Here is a 14,282-nt window from a genome sequence, read left to right on the forward strand (position 1 = left end):
ATCAATAAATATTTAAATGCTCTCCAATTTGAAATAAAATAACAATTTTTAATCAAAACATTTTAAAAAATTCCTGGAAAACCATCAAAAACCATTTACCCCAGTTATTAAGCAATCATGTAATTAAACAAGTTGATTGTTTAAATAAGCGTAAATTTTATCGGTTTTATAGAGATTATGATTATCAAACAAAAATACCCTTCAAACTTGACAACCATCGATCGTAGGTTAAAAGGTTAACCTCGCAATAAATCCACCACGGAATTTTATAAAAACCTAAGAAAATCATCAAAATTGTTAGTAAAAGAAAATTTAAAAATGCCGTCTTGGGACGTTCGTACTTCTTATTGGAACATAGGAAGCAGTTTAAGTCTTGCAGTAACTATACCTTTTATAATCTACAAAGTGATGAGAGCTGTTTATTTACATAGATCATTTAGAGAATTAAGAGGAAAAGTAAGTGAAATTAAAATCAAATATAATCAGATTAAGTTTATTATTTTAGGTTGTTGTTATAACTGGAGCAAGTTCTGGATTAGGTGAAGCTTTGGCTCATGAATTCTACAAAAAAGGTTGTTTAATAGTTCTTTGTGCAAGACGTCGTCAAGAATTAGATAGAGTAAGAGAAGATCTCTTAAAAATACAATCAACAGGACCAACACATCACCCTATAATAATGCCTTTAGACTTAAGTGATATAAACAGCTTAGAAACAGCTGTAACTAAAATATTAGAAATAACCGGACATATTGATATATTAATAAATAATGGAGGAGTTTCTCATCGAGGAAATGTAATAGATACAAAACCAGATGTTGATATTAAAATAATGGTTGTGAATTATTTTGGAGCTGTTGCTTTAACAAAAGCAATCCTTCCTAACATGATTAAACAAAAACAAGGTCACATAGTCCAAATTAGTTCTATACAAGGTTTAATTGGGTTACCATCAAGATCTGCTTATTGTGCTTCCAAACATGCACTACAAGCTTTTAGTGATTCACTTCGAGCTGAAGTAAAAGATAGTAACATTCATGTAACCGTTGTGAGTCCAGGTTATATTAAAACTCACCTAAGTGAGAATGCTTTAACTGGTACTGGGAACACTTATGGACAAATGGATGAAACAACTTTAAGTGGATACACACCTGAATATGTTGCAGAATGTATTCTTACTGCTGTAGTTAAAAAAACTAAAGAAGTTGTCATATCACCATTTTTACCTAAAATTGCTATTTTTTTGAGACGTTTTATACCCCATTTATATTTTGTTGCGATGTCACGAAGAGCCAGAAAGACTAATTAATTTATTTTGTGTTGTATAAATGCGATTTTGTTATATGTTTTTGTGTAATTTTGTGAGAAAATAAATTAAGGAATTCTATGTTATTTAATACTTACTGATGGATTTAAAATTTTTAAACTTTTTTGAGGTTAAATTAACTAAATAAACCCAAGCGCCATCTATGAAGCGACTCAACCTAACAAGGATTAAATCAATAAATACATTTTTAATTAATTGATATTTCTATTTATACATGGATGTGAATTTAAATTAAACGAATAAAAATTAATTATATAATTAGTTAAAGTTTAAAAACTTAAAATTTAGCTGCCATCTATTAAATAATTTAATAACTACTGTATAATGTCAAAATGTTTTTTAAATAAATTAATTTTGTTATATTTTAAATATAACAAAATAACAAGATACTCCAGATCTAGAAGATGCGGTTTGTCGTTGTGTTGGTGGATTTTTTACCACTTCTTTTGCTTTGATGATATCATTTTGGGGGTAATAAATTGGTTTTTCTAAAGAATTGTTCCTAAAATAATAAGTTTTTTATTTAAGGTGAATTGAAGTAATATTTAAGTCTTACTCGAGGATACCTTGGAGTATATATCTTCCAATTTTTCCAATCTTTTCTAAATTTGATAAAATTTTTAAACTTTTTTGAGGTTAAATTAACTGTAATTATAAATCCAAGCGCCATCTATGAAGCGATACATTAAATTATTTAAACATTAAAAAGGATTAAATCAAAAAATACATTTTTAATTAATTGATATTTCTATTTATACATGGATGTGAATTTAAATTAAACAAATAAAAAATAATTATGTAATTATTTAATGTTTAAAAACTTAAAATTTAGCTGCCATCTATGAAATAATTTGATAACTACTGTATAATGTCAAAATGTTTTTTAAATAAATTAATTTTGTTATATTTGAAATTCAATCTTTATTGGTGTTATTTTCACCCATTTATACAATCACACATTCAAAGACTTCCGGCGTTCCCATTTTACCTAGTTAAATAAAACCAGATATAGGCGAATTTCCTTTTCCACTAGAAAACTCGATAATCTGTTGGACTTTTTCTTTTAACGCGGTTTGTTTTTCCTCGATTTCTTTTCGGATTTTTTGTAATGAATCCAATTCGCCGTCGGTTTCATTGAAACCTTTCTTCTGCGAAACAAATTGCGAATTCGGTAAATGTTGAGTTAATTTATCTGTTATAGAAGACATGGTTTGATGAAGTTTTCTTGGCAAAGATACTCCAGATCTAGAAGATGCGGTTTGTCGTTGTGTTGGTGGATTTTTTACCACTTCTTTTGCTTTGATGATATCATTTTGGGGGTAATAAATTGGTTTTTCAAAAGAATTGTTCCTAAAATAATAAGTTTTTTATTTAAGGAGAATTGAAGTAATGTTTAAGTCTTACTCGAGGATATCTTGAAGTAATTGCCTTTCTTTTTCGGTAAACATGACTATATATCTTCCAATCTTTCCAAGCTTTTCTAAATCTCTGAGAAACAAAATGTAAAATTAATAGTATATTTTTCATTAAACTAAAACTAGAACTAACATAAGATCTAGAACTAGAATCATTGCGGTTTATCCGTCTTGAGAGACGTACGACTAATTCCGAATGTTTCTAGTTCTCGATCTAGTGTTAGTTCAACTTTTCGTTTAATAAAAAATATACAACAATCTAGCGCTGAATAAACAATTAAAACTAGAACTAGTACCGTTCCTAGATTTATATATTGTATAAACAACTCGGGGAATACCCCGAGTTTATCTAAATCTGTTTCACTATACCTCATTCGCCTATCCATTTTTGTAACAATTTTAATTAAATCATCAAAAAGTTCTTCTCTAATACTCGGTTTCATATGTATACTTCTTAAAGTTTCAATTTCGTTATCTTTAATACAAATGATTTCTTCTAACGTAGCTTTTTGTGTTTGCAAAGCTTGTAATTCACTACGAATTTCTGCTTCGACTCGTTTACTAACAGTCCAAGCTTCTTCCCTATTCATAATCATTTCTTTAAGTATTTGTAAATTTTGTTGAGCGTCATCGATCTGTGAGCGATTTAAAGCGACAACGGAATCTTGTTTAACCGGAACTAAACAACATTCAAGAGTGTTTCCTGTGGTGCTTATTGGATTTGGAAGTACCACTAAAGGATTTGTTTGACATGAGCGATCTTTTAAATCGGCCAAACCTTTAAGAACGCCACCTTCTTCGCATTTCATGGTCATATAAACTTCTTTTAATTTGGCGAAATTTTTTTGATTGTCTTGTATGAATCGGAGTTTTTTTTGATAAATCGCACACTTTGCTTTTGAATGTACCAATTGATTGGTTAACCTTTCATTGGCGCTTCTTAAAGCGTTGTATTTCATCTCGGCTTCGTACCAACATTTCTCCAAGAATTTTAATTTGCTGAAAAAATCTTCTAAAGCCACCGCTTTATCTTCTGCGTTATTAGCGATTAATCTACCGGCGGCGTTTGCTAATTCGAACATGTCCACTTTGTTGGTGTTTGGCCATTCTAGGTCTACCGCAATGTGTTGGTTTGGTTCTAGATCCAAAAAATCATGTTTTTCTTTTGATCCGACCGGTAGCTCACCTTCGGAATGTTGCATTTTCGATTCTTTTTAAAATGGGTGTTTATTTGGGTTGATTTATTGGGTGACACAGTCGAGACATTTTATTTATGACAAGAACTCACTTTGTTGATTTTTTGTTTCTATAAATTCTTGGGTAAATAACGGTGTGTGGGGGATTTTAGGAAGCTAAAAGAACAATTTAGTTATGTGTAAATTAATAAGACAAATACGAAGAGTGTTGTGTTTAAAAATTAAACATATTTGTTTAGATTTAGAATGAGCTCCTTTTTAAGGTGAATTTAAGGAATTTCCAAATAGGAAAAAAGGCTCCCAAATCAATTCTATAATAATCTTTTTAATAAATTTAATAGATTCATCCATCAACAATTTTTATATTATCACCTAATAAAGTTTTTTTTTTGTATTCATAAACTATTCACATTTATTTCAACTGGGTGTTACACAAAGTGATTAAAAAGACAAAAACAGACAAACTTTTAATCACTTTGTATAACAAAAAGTGTTTGTAACGTTTTATACAGCGTCCCATAATTACAATTAAATATCGAGTAATGAGTAAGATATAAATAAAGTTTTTTTGACAAAACTACTATCCGTGCAAAAATCAAAGCCCCTCACTTTAGAGATCGATATCTTCGTAACCGCTCAATGGAAAAAATTGCGGTAAAGTTTATTGAAATCAGTGAACATTTCTACGTAACATATGTTAATTTGAATTTTCGGATTCACGGTTTTCTTTTTATCGCGAGTTAAACGAAAAAAGTACCCGATTTTTGAGAGTGCTAGCAACTTTGTCTACTTTGCGATTTTTTTTCTCCAAAACTATTTGACGAAAAAATTTCAAATTTGAACTGGTGGTAAACCGGTGTGTTCTTAATGTGGGGCAAATTTTATTTTTTCGATATTCCATATAGTTATAGTTAGGATGCGGTTATTTATTATTATTTACTCCCTAATTTTTTAAGAGCGATTTAATGGAATTAAAAATTAAAGAGGAACAGAAATAAGCTATGCGGGGAGAGGAGGGTTCCGTCCAATCGGAACAGATGGTGTGTCCTAGACAGTACGTCGCGCCTTTATTTTACCTACATAAAGAAATAAGGCGCGACGTCCTGTCTGGGACGCACCATCTGTTCCGATTGGACGGAACACACGTCAGCTCGCAGAGCTTATTTCTGTTTCTCTTTAATTTGTAATTCATTACAATTAAAAAATTAGAGAGCTCTAATTTTGAAAAACTGGTAACGGAATCCGACATTATTTGACGTATTTTGGTCAAATCCGCGAGATAATTCACCGTTTTCGACATAACGGCGAATTTCCGCGAAACTGTATGGAATATCGAACAAATAAAATATGCTACTCATTAAGAACACATCAGGCTACCACCTGTTCAAAATTCAAAACTTTTCGTGCAATAGTTTTCGAGAAAAAAAATCGCAAAGTTGACAAAGTTGCCGGTACCGTAAAAAATCGGGTACTTTTTTCATTTAAGCCACTCGCCATAAAAAGAAAACCGTGAATCCGAAAATTTTCAAATTAACATATGTTACGTAGAAATGTTCAGTGATTACAGCAAACTTTGTCGCAATTTTTTTTATCGAGCGATTGCGAAGATATCGATCTCTAAAATGAGGAGCCTTGACTTTTTGAACGGATAGTAGTGTACAGGTGTCCAAATTTCGATGGGTTTGCGAGTATCATCAAAGTTGCGGCTTTCGCGAACCTGAGCTACTTTTTTGTGAAACTTACAATGGCGCAAACCAAATTTTCATAGCCCTCTTCGTTTTTGATATACAGGGTGTGTTTGAAATTTACGATTTTCAGACACCCTGTATCTCGGATAGTAAAAAAGTAAAAACGGATTCTAATAGATTTTTTCATGTGGAATCAAATGGTGCATGTAGAATTTTTTTAGTCATCACGGTTTTTGAGTTATAAACATAACTCGAATACTGAATACTCAACTTCTAAAATACTTAACTCTTTATAACTCAAAAACCGTGATGATTAGAAAAATTCTACGTGCGCCATTGGATTCTACGTGAAAAAATCTATTAGAACCCGTTTTTACGTTTTCGGATAGCCGCAAAGCCGCAACTTTCTATCTTTCATAATAACTGAGATACGCTACAAACCCATCGAAATTTGGACACCCTGTACATAACTTTAATGTTGACAAACATTTCCATGATTTGCACTGCTTAACTTTGACATCTATGAATGCCATTGAAATATTTAAGAGATTTTATTTTTTAATTTATGTCCCATAATCCAGGATTACTTTTCACATTCATTTTTTAAGTGAAGTACTTGACTTTTTAGTCATAATTATGGGATTTCCTGTATATAAGATGTAGTGATAACCAAAACCTAAAAAAGAAAAGAAAAAAAAATTAATAAAAGTAAATAAATCAATTTTATTAAAAACTTTCAAATATATTAACAAAAATAAAACACACGATAATTTGATCTTAACGTTAAAAGCGGCCAATTGAACCGCCGGAATGTTTTGACTTTTGCCTTCCTCCTTCTTCTTTTGCTACTATTGATAGCCCGACATTAACTGGCCATGCCTTCCGTAACATTCGGACTTGGGTACCTAGTTAGTACCACTCCCTGTTGTTGCATCGACAGACTCGCCATCGCCGACACAGTATCCTTGTCGTCCTTTTCGTTACGAACTGCATCGTTAAACGAACACGCGACACTTTTCGCACTTTCTTGCAAACACGGCCAGTGCATCGTCTGTATCCTGATCACTTTCTGTAACGCGACGATCGCGTTCGCGCACGGCGATTTACTTAGTTCTGATACGGAAATAGGCGACGGTGGATCGCCTAATAAAACGCGCACGCACTCCTCCGCTGAATCACATATCGAGGGCAAATCATAACCACCTTCCAATGCTAAAACGACGCGGCCGTGAGCTAATTGCATTAATTGTCGCGTCATAAACCCAAAACAACCCGGAGAAACACGATAACCGCCCAATGGAGGTGCATGACCTTCCGCTGCGTCGAATCCAGCGGAAACCAACACAATATCCGGATTAAATTCCCGAGCGATTGGCATTACGATTGTTCGAAATGCCGCTAAATATTCCGCATCACCTAATGGAGGATTTAATCCGCCTGACCAAGCGATGTTAACGTTAAAACCTAATCCGGGACCGTTGCCGCACTCATCCGGATTACCTGTACCAGGAAAAAAATTACCATCGTCGTGTCGATGCATTGAGATCACTAATATTCTCGGGTCATCATAAAAAATTTGTTGAGTTCCATTTCCGTGATGAACATCCCAATCAAATATGAGTATTTTTTGTACGTGGTGTTCGTTTTGCAAAATCCTCGCCGCTATTCCTATCGAATTAAAAAAACAAAAACCCATCGCTTGTTCCGGTTCGGCGTGATGTCCAGGCGGCCGAACAATGGCAAATCCATTCCTAATATCGCCAGTCCAAGTTCTTACCGCTAAATCAACGGTACAACCTACCGCGACTCTTGCCGCGGGCGCTGTAAAAAGATCATTCCACGTTGTATCCGTATCAACTCCAATTCCTCCGCAAGGTAATCTCACAAATGTCGTAACTGGCAACGAAGATAATTTACTCATATCCATTTTATGTCGATTCAACGAACTGGTACCGTATAAGAGAGCGTGCGCTTCCGAATGACACGTTTGGAGTTCTTGAGGAGTCGCTTTTCGCGGCCTTAATCGGTCGCAACGTTGCACCAATCCGGTTTCTAAAAGTCTCGCCCATATACTTTGCAACCGACCTGCATGTTCCGGATGGATGCTGTTGTTACCGCAAACGCAAGCGTGCTTTAACATTTGGTTATCAAAAGCAAGGCCGGTTGTTGGTGTCGAAGATGCTCGTCGTCTTGAGAGCGTCGGTGCTACACCCGGTGCTCCAAGATGAACTACTGGACTGCTTAATGCTCGTGATAACGGACGTATACTAAAAATAATTTTTTTGTAATAAAAAAAAAATTAAATATCTTAATTATTTATTTTACCTTCTCGATTCATTTGCCCTTAAATCAAGATCTCGTTGTTCTTGTTCTTCTATAGGTGGAGGTGGCGGTAAGGGCGGTGGTTGCACTCCATCTAAAAGTGGATGGCCGAGAGGTAAAGGGGATGATTGAGTTCGGCCTAAAGGGCGTATCACACCTCTTGTTGGAGGTTCCTATAAATACAATTGATTATTAAAACATTAAATAAATGGTAAAATCACATTAATGAAGAAAAATGTGGGAATGCTTTATCCACACATTCTTGAATGAGTTTTGTTAACTTCCAAGTATTACCGGTGTTCTCGCTTTAATTAAAAAATTTCTCATAAATGTTTAGAAGTAAGAATTTTATTTGATTATTCAACGCCTTAATTTTTAACTAATCGCATAACTCGGATATATTTTGTGTTGGATCATGATATGACTCATTGTTATTGTATGTATGTACACATCTACCTCCGAAATATGAATAAATTTCAAAAGTAATTTGTCAAGTTTTAAAATTTTGATTTATTTGAATGAAAACTGTTGAAGTGATTGTGAGTTATGCGAAACATTTTCTTCGTCATCCACACAAAGTAACCTTTTTTGTTAACAATACCATTTTCAGAAACAAACTCAATATGATTACTAATTGCTTTTACCTTACTTTTTTGTTGAGTGTAATAATAGGTATAATAAATTAATTAATTTTAATGTAAATAAAAAAACTTCAATACTTCTACTGGTTATTTTCTTTTATTACGTCTTGCATGTTTCTGCTTCCACCATTATTAGAGACATAATAAATTATTAAAATTAATTCTATCATAATACATAAGGATTCGGTAAGATTACTCGTAGAAAACGAGCTTCCCTTTGTTACACAAGCACAAGACCTTAAAATTTCTCTTTAATGTCTCTGATGATGGCGTAAATCGAAACATGTAAGACGTAATAAAAAAATAACCAGTAAAAGTATTCTAGTTTTGTTATTTACATTAAAAAATACATTAAACAAACCACAAATCATCAATATGGTTCATTTATTATAAATTATTATACAGGCTGGTGCATTTAACGTGAGACAAGCGATTATCTCGAAAACGATTCATTTTACATAAAAATGAACCAAATGAAAGTTATATTTGAAATCTTCATGCTTACCATTGTATTGGATGAAATTAAAGACAATTTTGCACTTTAACATCATGTAATAGATGTAATAAGATTTGCATACCTACATCTATGACTTTTGGTGGTAAAATCTAATTATCAGGGCACGGAACTTTTGTAACAAAACGATTTCCCCCCTCCACTCGTTCTCAGAAAATCTTGATTAAAAGAATACCATACTGTTCAGTGGGAAATTAAAATTTCAAGTAAGAAAAAAATTGTGTTACCAAAAATTGTTCCTGAAACAATTCTAAACAAACTTTGTCAACAACTTTTTTTGATTTAATCAATAATTAAGGAGATAACCTCAAAATAATAATTTTTAAATTTTTATACATAATTACACTTAGATGGTTAATTAATAGAGATGTAAAAATTTTTTATTAAGATAATTGATTCAAAATCGAAATTGAAACAAATTTTATTTAAAACATTTTTTAATAAAAACAATAATTGTTGAGATAATTAATTTTGATAGCATACTATTCAGAGGGAAATTAAAATTTCAAGTTAGCAAAAATTTTTATTAACAAACACTGTTCCTGAAGTAATTCTAAACCAATTTTGTTAACAACATTTTTTGATTAAATCAACAATAAGAATATAACCTCAAAAATATTAATTTTTGTAGCATACTGTTCAGTGGGAAATTAAAATTTCAAGTTAGAAAAAAATTGTGTTAGCAAAAATTGTTCCTGAAACAATTCTAAACAAACTTTGCCAACAACTTTTTTTGATTTAATCAATAATTAAGGAGATAACCTCAAAATAATAATTTTTCTGTTTTTATACATAATTATAATTAGATGCTTAATTAATAGAGATGTAAAAATTTTTTATTTAGATAATTGATTCAAAATCGAAATTGAAACAAATTTTATTTAAAACATTTTTTAATAAAAACAATAATTGTTGAGATAATTCATTTTGATAGCATACTATTCAGAGGGAAATTAAAATTTCAAGTTAGCAAAAATTTTTATTAACAAACACTGTTCCTGAAGTAATTCTAAACCAATTTTGTTAACAACATTTTTTGATTAAATCAACAATAAGAATATAACCTCAAAAATATTAATTTTTGTAGCATACTGTTCAGTGGGAAATTAAAATTTCAAGTTAGAAAAAAATTGTGTTAACAAAAATTGTTCCTGAAACAATTCTAAACAAACTTTGCCAACAACTTTTTTTGATTTAATCAATAAGTAAGGAGATAACCTCAAAATAATAATTTTTCTGTTTTTATACATAATTATAATTAGATGCTTAATTAATAGAGATGTAAAAATTTTTTATTAAGATAATTGATTCAAAATCGAAATTGAAACAAATTTTATTTAAAACATTTTTTAATAAAAACAATAATTGTTGAGATAATTCATTTTGATAGCATACTATTCAGAGGGAAATTAAAATTTCAAGTTAGCAAAAAATTGTATTAACAAACACTGTTCCTGAAGTAATTCTAAACAAATATTGTTAATAAAAATTTTTGATTTGATCAATAATTAAGAACATAATCTCAAAAAAATGTTTATATATATATTCTTATATATATTTTTTATTGAGAAAATCGTTTTAGAATTTAATTTAGAACAACTTTTGTATGAAATTTTCTGCTGAGAACGAGTGGAGGGGGGAAATCGTATCGTTTTGTTACAAAAGTTCCGTGCCCTACTAATTATCCTAACCTCAAAAAAGTTTTTTGTTAATTTGTGAACCCACACTAAATTCAGTCGCAATAATTTAAATTTTAATTTTTCTCATCACGCCAATTTATATACCTTTAAAAGGTTTTTAATTTGTTATATGAATCTACTTAACTATTTTAATGTATTCGAAAACTGACGTAAGTTTATTTTAGATGGAAAATTCTTTTTTATACTTTTCAATGTTATATTTATTTAAATTCTACATGTTTCGAGGATCCAGTCCTCATCCTCAGGAAAACTCCTGTACATGAATACAAGATAACAAATTAAAATTAAAATTAAGTTTGAAATTTAAAACAATGTGTAAAAGTAAATTATAGGTTATGTCAATCTTAAAGAAAATTAATGAGTTTTTACTTACGTCGATCTTTGAACAAAAGATAATCATATCCCTCAGATTACAAATCTTATGATTAAACAATTAAAACAGAAACAAACTTTTAAACTTCTAAAATTGAAATGGAGATTTTGCAATTCATCGGCATGTATTACGGAACCAGTTTTTTGGATGACGTATATCGTTATGCTACATATAATAAAGTCAAACCCATATTAAAATTAAAATCAAAGGCAATTGGCAACAGTGAATTTAGATATTTAAATGATTTAAATTCAAAAAATTTTTTAAAAGGAATTTTTAGTGTTCTTTTAAAAACTTTCTATGGATTGGGGTTGGGTTTGTGATGGGAAGTTTGGGATTTTTTTTTTTTTTTTTTGGATAGGATGGGAATAGTAGCCAAGGAACCAAAATATTGCAGAATCAAGTCGCTACTTTATCTCGATGCTCTCGTTTATTTTGGTGTTTAGTAGGTGTGAAAGGTTGCTTTAGGAATGAATAAATTGGTCTATGGAAAGTTTGTACCTGTTCATTAAGGCATAGGGTATTGGGATTGTTAGCTATAAATTTTTTAATTTCGTATCCCTCCAGTAATTCCATTAAATGTCCTTTATTAATATTGTGGAGTATGTGTGCATCTTTGTTTTCATTGAATTCGTGGTCATGATTAAATATTAGGTGTTTACCAAAGTTAGAATTGTCTCTAGTTTTATGTTCTTTTATCCGTGTTTTTAGTGCTCTACCTGTTTCACCTATGTATGTTGCGTTGCAAGTTGTGCATTTCAATTTATATACTCCATTTTTGTCGAGTGTATTGAACGATTGTTTATTATTTATCAAGGAATTAGTTAAAGTGTTGTTCGTTTTGAAAGTTATATTGAGATCATATTTAGTAAAAATTTTCTTTATTTTAGTAGTTAAATGTCCTGGGTATTGTATTGAAGAACAATATTTAGGTTTATTTCTTTGATAACAGGGTATTAATGATGTATTGTTTTGTAGGTGGCATTTTTGTTTTTGTTTGTCTATCATTTTGTCAATCAAGTTTTCTGGGAAATTATTATTTCTTGTTATCTGCTTGATAATGTTCAATTCCTTCTCCAAATTTTCCGGTTTCAAATATGTATTAAAGGCTCTATGTAAGTATGTTCTAATTGCTGCCATCTTATGTGTGTTTGAGTGAAATGAGTTATAGGGAATAATTGAGTCTGTTTGTGTGGGTTTTCTGTAAATGTTGTAATGTATGTCATTGTCCATTTTATGTATTTCGACATCGAGAAAGTTTATTTTATTATCACTTTCAATTTCTGTGGTGAATTTTATGTTGGGGTGTAATCCATTAAGGTATGAGTGCATATTTTCAGCTATGGAATGGTCTTGGGTATTAAATACTACTAATATGTCGTCTACATATCGTTTCCATGTTATGATCTTGTTCTTAAAAGGGTTGACATTATTTATTATATGGTCGTTCTCTAGTTTATTGAGGAAAATGTCAGCTATTAGTCCACTGAGGGGTGAACCCATTGGTAGACCTTCACTGTACATATACATTTTATCATTAAACAGGCAAAAATTTTGTTCGATACATAATTTGAACAAATTATAAATTGTGTCTATTTCCCCTTTATCTTTTAATTTATTTTCCAATATGGTTTTAATAATTTCCAATGATTCTCCAGTAGGTATGTTAGTGTATAGATTGGTTATGTCATATGAAACTAGAAGGTAATTTTCCTTTAACGTTAAGCTGTTAAGTTCCGTTAGTAAATTGTTTCTATTTTTAATTGTGTGACTTGGTTGAAATTCAATGACATTTTTCATGAAGGTTATAAGGAATTTTGCTATTCTATAGGTACTAGAATCTATTGAGGTAATGATTGGTCGTATGGGATGATTTTCTTTATGTAGTTTAATGAGGGAGTATAATCGTGGTATCTTTGGGTTCATCGGAAGTAACTTATTGGGGTATTTTTCATATTTGGATAGGGTTTCTTTTATTTTGTTAATATATCTTCTAACCTTATTATTAAAAGTAACAGTGGGATTTCTTTCAATTTGTCTAAAGTTATTTTCGTTAAGGAAAGTTTCAGTTTTAATATTATATTCGTTTTTATCTAGTATAACCAAACCTGCATTTTTATCTCCCTTGGTGATTATCAGTTGGTTGTCTTTTACTTTTCTCTTTATGTCTTGTATTGTTGTTGTTTCTTTCCTCTGCTCTTCTCTTAATGTTCTCTTCTTCTTGTTCTCGTTTTGGAGTTTGTCTCTATCTCTTTTAATTTCTTCCCCGATCAATAACTGTTGTATTTCTCTTGAAATGTTTCCTTCATTAGGTTTACCTTTAATTGTAGCCTCAATTTCCAATGCAGTTCTTCGTAAGCTTGGTTCTTTTTTGGGGGCATATTTGTTACTTTTGTTGAGAATTTTCATTTCATTTTTATTGAAATGTACCTTTGATAAGTTGGTCAGTCTGTCATGGAAAATATGATGTATTTTATATTTCGATTCATCATCTGAGTCTTTTCTCTTCTTTTTCTCTTTTCGCAGTTGTTCTAGCTTCTTATTCTTTTTTCTCCATTCATCTTCCATTTTACTTCTCTGTAGCATCTTAGAGTTGTTAATTATATCTTCAATTTGTAAGAAGTCAAATTGTGTTGTCATTTCTTGATAAAATTGGTAAAGTTTGATGTTTGTTATGTTGATTATTGAGTAATGCCTTTTGATTTCGCCTTTAATCTGTTTTTCTATCATTTTCTGAATCATATTGTCATCCAAATGTTTAGGATATTTGTGTATTGTAAATTTTGGTGTGAGTCTCTCTTCTAAACACGTTTTGAGGAATCGAATGTGTTGCAGTTCCATTTGTAATCGTTGTTGGTATTTCTTGTATTCATATAGTGATATGGTCGTATCAACCTCATTGTAATAATTGTTTTTGGTTTTTCTTAACATTGTGTTGGTTTAGATGGAAAATTCTTTTTTATACTTTTCAATGTTATATTTATTTAAATTCTACATGTTTCGAGGATCCAGTCCTCATCCTCAGGAAAACTCCTGTACATGAATACAAGATAACAAATTAAAATTAAAATTAAGTTTGAAATTTAAAACAATGTGTAAAAGTAAAAAA

The 14,282-nt window shown here is 30.8% G+C and overlaps 3 protein-coding genes and 1 long non-coding RNA gene across 4 annotated transcripts in view; 1 reads left to right on the forward strand and 3 right to left on the reverse strand.

The window, feature by feature from the left end:
- Window positions 1-1,389, forward strand: LOC111417489 (dehydrogenase/reductase SDR family protein 7-like). Its single transcript, XM_023049779.2, has 2 exons — window positions 1-456; window positions 506-1,389. The coding sequence occupies exons 1-2, from the start codon at window positions 319-321 to the stop codon at window positions 1,304-1,306; spliced, it is 939 nt and encodes a 312-aa protein (XP_022905547.2). The 5' UTR covers window positions 1-318; the 3' UTR covers window positions 1,307-1,389.
- A 796-nt stretch (window positions 1,390-2,185) lies between these two features.
- LOC111417473 (uncharacterized) lies at window positions 2,186-4,164 on the reverse strand. The gene is made up of 3 exons (XM_023049758.2): window positions 3,109-4,164; window positions 2,729-2,812; window positions 2,186-2,674 (listed from the first exon to the last, which is right to left on the reverse strand). Exons 1-3 carry the CDS (start codon window positions 3,939-3,941, stop codon window positions 2,317-2,319), a joined length of 1,275 nt encoding a protein of 424 aa, XP_022905526.1. The 5' UTR covers window positions 3,942-4,164; the 3' UTR covers window positions 2,186-2,316.
- A 2,162-nt stretch (window positions 4,165-6,326) lies between these two features.
- Window positions 6,327-14,282, reverse strand: part of LOC111417482 (histone deacetylase 4) — a 54,974-nt gene continuing 47,018 nt past the window's right edge. The window contains exons 3-4 of the mRNA XM_023049770.2: window positions 7,949-8,118; window positions 6,327-7,890 (exon numbers count right to left, since the gene is read on the reverse strand). Coding sequence (XP_022905538.1) covers window positions 6,489-7,890; window positions 7,949-8,118 — 1,572 coding nt within the window. The 3' untranslated portion in view covers window positions 6,327-6,488. The remainder of the gene's footprint in view (window positions 7,891-7,948; window positions 8,119-14,282) is intronic.
- Window positions 10,986-14,274, reverse strand: LOC111415947 (uncharacterized). Its single transcript, XR_002706463.2, has 2 exons — window positions 11,174-14,274; window positions 10,986-11,053 (listed from the first exon to the last, which is right to left on the reverse strand). It is a non-coding gene; the product is annotated as an uncharacterized lncRNA (long non-coding RNA).

Source organism: Onthophagus taurus, chromosome 6 (assembly GCF_036711975.1).
Source record: "Onthophagus taurus isolate NC chromosome 6, IU_Otau_3.0, whole genome shotgun sequence".
Taxonomy (NCBI): Eukaryota; Metazoa; Arthropoda; class Insecta; order Coleoptera; family Scarabaeidae; genus Onthophagus; species Onthophagus taurus.

Coding starts and splice junctions, on each gene's coding strand:
- LOC111417473 (XM_023049758.2), bottom strand. CDS start 3,941: ATGCAACATTCCGAAGGTGAGCTACCGGTCGGATCAAAAGAAAAACAT. Junction 2,813..3,108: donor AAAATGGATAGGCGAATGAG/GTATAGTGAAAC, acceptor TTTGTTTCTCAG/AGATTTAGAAAAGCTTGGAA. Junction 2,675..2,728: donor TTACTTCAAGATATCCTCGA/GTAAGACTTAAA, acceptor TTATTATTTTAG/GAACAATTCTTTTGAAAAAC.
- LOC111417489 (XM_023049779.2), top strand. CDS start 319: ATGCCGTCTTGGGACGTTCGTACTTCTTATTGGAACATAGGAAGCAGT. Junction 457..505: donor TTAGAGAATTAAGAGGAAAA/GTAAGTGAAATT, acceptor TTATTATTTTAG/GTTGTTGTTATAACTGGAGC.